The sequence below is a fragment of the Vigna radiata genome, chromosome 7 (assembly GCF_000741045.1).
Source record: "Vigna radiata var. radiata cultivar VC1973A chromosome 7, Vradiata_ver6, whole genome shotgun sequence".
Lineage (NCBI taxonomy): Eukaryota > Viridiplantae > Streptophyta > Magnoliopsida > Fabales > Fabaceae > Vigna > Vigna radiata.
The window spans coordinates 44,716,111-44,724,668 of NC_028357.1; the positions used below are offsets into that span (position 1 = coordinate 44,716,111).

Here is an 8,558-nt window from a genome sequence, read left to right on the forward strand (position 1 = left end):
TGTGAAATAAAACAAAGATGTGAACATCACAAAGATCTTAATCTTGATAAGAATCAAAGTTCTAATACAAAAACTAAGAGGAACCTCTCTCAAAAAAATGCAAATACATATAATAGGACTAAAAAGTATTTGCATTAGGTTTTCGTATCTTTAGATATAAACACATAAGTTTAAGAAAACATTAAAGCCTTAAAATAAAGCCCAAAGCCCAAAACACATAAAAAAACAAAATTCAAATTGCATATGCAGACTTTCCTAGCAAAAACCTCTCATGCATATTTTTAGGGGGGTTTTCCTAGTTGGATCCCCATTTTATTAGAATCCTCAGTTTAGTCCTAAAAAAGGTTAATTTGAGTCAATTGGCCCTATATTTAGATTGGCTTAACGAGGTTAAGTTTTTTTATGAGGTGGAAGGTTGATGTGGCAAGTTTTTTTAAACATGGCATTCATAGAGCTCTACGTGGAATTTAAAAACATTTTAACATTTTGATTAAGAAATATTAAAAAAAAGTAATCTTCCACTACAGTCAAACACCACCCATAAATCTCCTTCCCTATCCATCGCCTAGACCGTAAATTCAGTAATAACTTTTGTTCCAGCATCTGTAATTCCTACACATTACACGACAATAATCATCATCAGAGAACCCAATCGCGCCTCAGAACCAGCATCATTTTCCTTGTGCACCATCAACCTGCAATCAAGTAACCACAAAATCAAAATCGTGACTCCTCCATGTTCGCTTTAACTCATCTCCTTCCATCCAGCACCGCGAGGGCAAATCGCCACCATGGCCAACGTAACCAGCGTTAAAGCTCTTCGCACCGCAACCGAACTCATCATCATCTATTTTCTTCTCCATTAAACCATTTGAAACCTGTAAAGAGAAAACAGAATCACATATCTGAAAACCCCCCAAATTAGCCACGAACCCTAAATTACGCTGGACACAAAACGCAAGACTTTTGAATCTCCATGGAACCTACGAAATGCCACCATCTCAAATAGTAAGGAACCCTAAATCCACTTCATCGGACCAATTCAACCAAGCATTGCCAACGCAGCTGAAGTTTCAGCTTTGAGTCGCATCAAGTTGCATCTTTTAGGTGAACTCTCTCCATTCGCCACTCCCCAAAATAAACAACCTTCCTTCTAATTTAATCTAACCAATCAAAGCCCTTCTCAATCTTCTTCCTCTGATTCTTTCCTCTCCTTCAATCACCACCTCACTGAGCTCCTCCACCCTCAAATTCAATTACCCCTTTTCGAATTTGACTCCAAACCCAAAATAATCGACCTCAACACCCCAAACCCTTCACATCGCTTCAAGAGAAAACGACGGTGGTGAACTATTTTCGAGAGATGTCGTTAACGCCTTTAACTCCAATCTTGAACCTAATTTGATTTTACTAAACCCTAATCTGGTGGTGCTTAATTTCATGAAAACCAAATTTCGTGATGAACATCAATTGTTAGGGTTGAAGATGATGAAAGGTAAGGTTGAAGATGATGAACCCTAATTTGAGTTTCAATTTTCATAATTTTTTTTAATTACATATTCCACGTATACAGCATAGAAGCTTAACCCCGTTAAGCCAATTTGGGTCCAATTGACTCAATTTTTCATTTTTTATGATTAAATTGGGGATTCTAATAAAACAGAGATTGAATTGTAAAAAACCCATAAAAATAGGAACAACTAAAGGGATTTAAGCATTACTTAAATTGCCTTTAAGGAGCGACGTTCTCACCGTTAGTATTGCAGTACAAGTTTTTATACAAGACCAAGTTTTTGTACATGTAATAATTTACAAGATTATTGTAATTGATTACAAGGAACTCTATGAATTGAGCTTCACCCAACTTAGTCATCACACTAATGTTGTGTCTTTTCTCCACCACGAATCCTACCGCTCTACTCCTATTTTTTTCATACATACATACAAATAAAGAAAACTCTCGTTACTTTTCCTGTGACACCTATATATACACACAACAATTTAATTTGCATGTGTAAGAATGTTTCTTTGAGAAGGTCTTCTAAACGACTTCTATACCGTGAGTTGAATCATGAGTTGGATGAACGCGTATTTCCGTGGTAGGTGCCACGAAGGACAAATACCTTCGACTCAATGCTTTAGCCATCAAAATGGGCTTTTGCCATATAACACTTTCTGATATCAATAGTGCAAAAAATGTTGAAATTCCTGTAATAAAAAACAGCCCCTCAAAGCTATGAAAGGTGAGACTTAGAGGAGCAGAAGATGCTTCCTCAGACGAGTTTTGTTCACCAATTTCATTCTTCCCAAAATATTTTTCTTCAATTTCATTCATCAAATCACTTTCAGTCACATTCAAGATGGCTCTCGAAAAGTACGCCGTGAGATTCGAGTTTAGAGGCAGTGCCTGCAAATAAGGTACAAATTAATACAACTGTAAGAAAATGAACCAAACACAAGCTTGTTCAAGAATGAGAATTGGAGAGGAGAGACTTACAAAACCAAACCCAGCATTTCTATATTTGGGGCCAGACATAATGTAATTGGATCCGTATTCTTGAAGGTAGATTTTAAGGTAGGGAACTTCATCGAATATAGCTGCAACACCCCCATTTTGGCTCCCAAGCTTTAGAGCATGGTGATAATCGGAACTTGTGTTGTATGGCTTCAGTTTAGAAGGGTCAAACTTAAATTGCTTAACCAACACGTCGTGAACGAAAGATCCCGTTTGGTATCCAACGTAATAGCCCCCTTTTCTTAAGTCATTCAAGTTGAGAAAGCTTGGTTGTAGTTGATCCAAGGTCAATATAGAAGTCAAGTTCGCAGTGTAACTTTGCATAAGGACGAACGCCAATAGAAGCCAAACCATCAGCACAAATCTTGAGCAGCTTTTTACTACTACTTGTCCTGAAACTCCAAAATATTGAAACCAAATAAGTAATTAATCTCATATATAAATCATATAAAACTAAAGCATCCATCAACAGCATATGTGTAATTACTTTCAGGAAGAATGGCTTGTGATAATGGAAACCACAAGATGGTTGCAGGGCAAAGCTTTTTTTGATTTGGAGAACCCTCTTGATTAGGCAGAGCGTTTACGTTTCTTTCCATGATGAGTATGGCAAGCCCTATGAAGGTAGAGATGATGATTATGCTCAACCAAAGATCCCAACTGAAGGGTTTGGTAAAAGTCCACATGTTTTTATCCCTCCCATGACGAACAGGTACTACCATTTTAACTCCCGATCCAGTATATGGCACTGTGAAATCTACATAGTTTGAACGGTTGGCTAGGATGGTTATATCTCCGACCACGACATCATACTATTTCGTCGAAATTTTAAGCAAAGATGAAAGCAGAATCATCGTCAGGTTATCTGGCTACATATATATTTTTTCTTAAATGAAAGAAAAACATGTACAAGAATGAAATCTACTAACCTTTGACGGGATTAGTTTTAGAAGAGCATCGTATCCAGAACCCTCACTTGAGTCAATATCATGAGGTTCAACATGTAGAGAAACTTTGAAGGGTAAATGGGTTATGACGGCATTGAAAACCTCCATGCAATATCCTGATATGTTGTAATTTTCTTGAGAAGTTTCCCCAATTACATGCACAAATTGTTGGAAACCATTTTTCCTGGGCACCCCTACTCTCAACTTGATCTCTTCATATGATGCATTTGAGGCATTCCCCGTTGGTGCTTGTTGAAGCACAAACAAAAAAATCAAAAACAGAGAGAAAAGGGACGAGAAGCACTTCCACATCGTGTAGTTAATACTAGCTAGCACTTTTAATCATTATATCAACAAAAACAATAGATTATTGTTTACTCCTTCCTCTTTATATAGAGTTTGAGTCAGTTGGAGAATGTAGATTTTAATATAAGTAATGGTTCGATAAGAAAGATTCAGCACCAAGTGTGAAAAAAGTCAAAACATTGAAAGTAAACGCACATTGATGGAACAGTTAGTCCATAGGCAGTTTCTCGGAAAGAAAGAGTTAAGATGTGGTCTGTGTTGTTTTGTCAGTGAGGACTTCAACGTTCTAGGCATGGACCAGGCAATAATCCAATATTTTAAGTTTATACAATAATATTTAAATTATTGTGTTTGAGTGAGTTTATTCCAATTAAATTATTAATAAAAATAATTATTTTTTTTATGCAACCATCTTAAAATTACTTTTCCAATTTTTCACGACAGAGTACAGTTATGTAGGATAGTAATTAATTTGATGAGTGGTGGGTAAGCTATTTGGACCACAATTTTTTAAGGACCCTCTTATCACTTCCTTGTGGAGGAAGAGTCAAGAATTAAGAAAAATTGACGGGTATTTAACATAATTCTAAATAAATTGCATTCAACTTATTCCTTAATTATATTACTCAATTGCGTAACTTGGTGGTACTATCTTCGGCGAACTATCAAAAATAACATTATTCAATTTTTGAACACTTAAAACTGATAGACTTGTTATAATGATGTATCTACTTTTTTTTATATTAAACTTCTTATTGAATTTTTTTTACTAGGCCTATTGAGTCCAACTATTTCGGATTGGGAAAACACTTTTCCCACTACTATTGGGACAACACTTTCCACTATTATTGGGATACCAACAGAATAAGCGTTACGAATGCAAATTAAAAGAAGAAAAAAAAAAACTAAGTAGAATTAGTGAAACTCGGCTTAATTATAACAATATGGTTGAGATATTGGAAAATTTGAACCGGTTACGGTTTATGTTATTTATCAAAATATAATTTATGCTTAAATAACATAAGATCGGTAACAACAAAAATTGAATTAATACAAAGATTAATAATGTACCATTAAAATATAATATGTTTATAAATTATTATTTAACTTGTTTTAATTTATATTTTTAGTGAGTTTTTATATTTTTAAAATGTCAATGCTATACTTTTACAAGTATTTTATATTTTATATTTTATAAAGTTTATTATTTATATTTTTTAATAAATATATCAGCTTTTTAAATTTATAAGTTATTTTTCACATTGATTATAAACTTAAAACCTGATTATGAATTTAAAATTATTTATTTTTTTCATTAATTTTTATTTTTTAATAAATACATAAACAAATCAATCTAGCGTGAGTTTAAAACTAATTTGTCAAAATAAAATTCTAAAAAAACAATAAAAGTATAATTTATGACTAAATAACATAATACAACACTATAAAAATTCATATGAAATTAGTGACCAAAATAAGTTCGTCAAGTGAATTTAAATTCTCAAACAGTTTTATTCAGATTTTGAAATTTTAATTATTAATAAATTTTATCAATAAATTCATTATCAATAGAAAAACTTGTTGGTAAATTTGTTGGTAATGTATAATTCACAAAAAAAATGTATTACTGATAGATTTTTTATCGATAAATCTGTCAATAATTATTAATGAAAAAAATTATCGATAAATTTATCGATAAATGAAATCTTCATTTCGACATAATATTTGTTGATAAATTTGTCGGTAAAAAATGACAATTTTTTCGTCCAAATTTTGCATTAATTATCAATATAATTTCATTTTTTTTTTTTGCTAAAAAATGCAAAAAGAGAATGTGGAAATTTGGCACTATTGTTGTCCTTCGTTGTTAACTGATCTCAACACGCTGAAGGTCAAGCAAACTACCAACACCATCGAGGAGATTGTTTTCTTTCCCTTATGTAGTGTCCATAGCGATTGGGAACATCATCAACACCTTTTTTTTTCCTTCATCTTTCTTTCTCAAATCTGAGAACTCAAAAACAAGTTTGAGCGGTGGATTCATTCTCTTTGTGAAAATAGTTCTAAGAACACCTTTCTTCGTTGTGATTTTCATTCTCTTCGAATGATGGTTCTTGATAATTTTAATTAACCAAAATAATCTGGTTGAATTTGTAAAACTAGTAGTTATTTAGGATTTATGAGTGTTTTGTTGGTGATAGAACTCACGAAAATAGAAAAATGAAGGAATAGTAAGAAGAGGGAGGAGGAAAAAGATGAGTCAAATCGTGATATTTATCGATGAATTTACTGATAAAAAATCTTTCAGTAATTATCGACGAATTTCACTAATGAATTTTTCTATCGATTAGATGACAATTTTATTAATGAATTTTAATTGTCGATAATATCAATTTTTCTTATAATATAAAAAAAACAAAGATTGAATTATCAAAATTTAATAATATACACAATTAAGATATAATATGTTATAAATTATTGTTTAACATTTCAATATTCTTTTCTAAAATTATCTATGTAACATATATATATATATATATATATATATATATATATATATATATATATATATATATATATATATATAAAATGAGAACTTATGCAAGTTTTTAAGTAATATGGATTCCTTATTAATAAAACTGGTTTTTAATTTATCTAAAGCTTATAATTTCTAGGACCACTTCAATCCAAAATTATTTACATATAAGTCATTATCACTTTGATGACTTTTTTTTTCAGTTTCATAAAAAGATTGTTCCTTTTTCATATGACTTTAATTTAAAATTCGTGGAAGATTAACACAACTCGTCCTAAGACGTAAATCCTCAATCAATTGTACATTTTTGTAACTAATGAACAAAGCTGTCCCCATTCACGTTATTTTAAGTTTCTGCTTGTTATAATTTTTTTTTATCCCTAATTCACTGTCCATATGTTCTAGTGATAATTAATATTGATCCATGGTTTCATACTTTTTATTTATAATCTATGTTTCTCTTTTATGAATGCAGTCTGGAAAGTGTTAAATTGGGCTTGTAGCAGAAAGAAAGGGTTAGATTGGATTTATTTATGGACCTCGGATATGTGGAATGTCAAACTTAGACATACTTAGTTCCGTCAAGGTGTGAAGGTTTGTGGAGTTTAGGGATGCATATTCTAAGGATGCATATTCTAAGGTGTGAAGGGCATAGTCATTATATATTGTAATACTCATAGTCATACTCATTTTAGTTCATCTTTCGGAGTTTTGTTAATATTCTTGTTGTCATTGTCTTTAGTAAAATTAAATATTTTGCATTTTGACTGAAAATGTATAAAAAGTGATACTCTGTTTTCTACATAGATGCTGAGAAAATAGGGTTTTGGTTTTGGTCAGCATTTTATATCAATAAACTACGGGATTGGATAGAATACAAGAGACTAAAATATGATTTAAATCTATTGAAATTTTTTGAACATATTAATCAAAACTATACTGTAAGGTGAAAGAGAGACTGCTGCAGTTATATTATTAACTTTCTATGACGTTTTACTTTTAGTTTTGAAAGATATTAGTATACTTTGAGCTTTTATACTAATAGTTAAGAGTTGTTAAGTATCACGAGGCATATGGAACTGTGATATTGTGCTTTCTGTATTTCATAATCAGGAGGAAAATTAGAAAAGGCTAGCTAAATATGAAGTGTAGCTTGTTTTTTTTTTTTTTTTTAAGTTGCGTAGATTTTTTATTTTTTTCATTGAATCATCCAAGTTTATATTTTGAATCATATTCAAGTATATATGTATGTGTTGCTCATTTGAGAAGTTTTTCTTTGGAGTAACTTTTTCTTTCATTTTTAGCACATAGTATCTAAAAGACTAATTAGTACAATTTTTTTTTAAATGATAGTACCCACAAATGCTCTATTTATATTTATTCATATGAAAAATGCTAGTTTGTGTATTTTATTAGGAGAAATTAAGTAGTTTCTTCACTTAAAGTAAAAAACATTCATACATTTGATATGATACAGATGGTTTCCAAGGACATGGGAAAATCGGAAATTCTTAAAAAAATTCAAGACATGATACATTCCAAGTGCATTTTTCATGTATAATCTTTGTACATTGGCATTGATCATTTCTACTACTATATAATTATATGAATTGACCGTAATCATAAATTACAAAAACAACACTTGTGATCATAACAAAAGATCATATTTAACTTTATGCCTATATCAAATTGTGTTAATCAGTGGATGATAATCATAATTTTACAAACACAACATATTTGTAATAGTAATAACTATAGGGGAACGAACTGTCAAAGCTGCAAGGTGGGTTGAATAGTGAGATTAGTTTTTCAAAACTAAATTAATTTATTTTCAATGTATTTTTAATTATTATTTTCATTTACTTTATATTTTTCTGAAATAGTTTTAAAATTGCACATGATATTTTATTAATATTTTTTTTTCTTTGATCCAAATATCTTTTTTAATGTTGAATATAAAAAAAAATATAGTTTCATAATTTTATTACAAATAGGTTTTTTTTTATTATCTAATAAAAAAATAGAATAAAAACTTATCATTTCTACATAATATATAAATATTGATTTTATAAAAAAGTTATTTAAGATAATTTTTTAATTATAATTATATTTTAGATTTATAATTTTATTATTTTAAAAAGTTGAAAATATAAGTTAGATTTTTTTGAGTTTAAAATAAGGTAATTTTGATATTAAAAATGTTTCAAAGAAGTATTTTTTGTAAGTTTAATATTACTTATATTTACATACAATC

General features: G+C 30.1%; 1 protein-coding gene across 1 annotated transcript; it reads right to left on the bottom strand.

Moving 5' to 3' along the window:
- Nucleotides 1-1,734: 1,734 nt before the first annotated feature.
- On the bottom strand, nucleotides 1,735-3,802 carry LOC106767694 (glutamate receptor 2.8). Its single transcript, XM_014652634.2, has 4 exons — nucleotides 3,445-3,802; nucleotides 3,003-3,327; nucleotides 2,498-2,907; nucleotides 1,735-2,407 (listed from the first exon to the last, which is right to left on the bottom strand). Exons 1-4 carry the CDS (start codon nucleotides 3,772-3,774, stop codon nucleotides 2,042-2,044), a joined length of 1,431 nt encoding a protein of 476 aa, XP_014508120.1. The 5' UTR covers nucleotides 3,775-3,802; the 3' UTR covers nucleotides 1,735-2,041.
- Nucleotides 3,803-8,558: the final 4,756 nt, after the last annotated feature.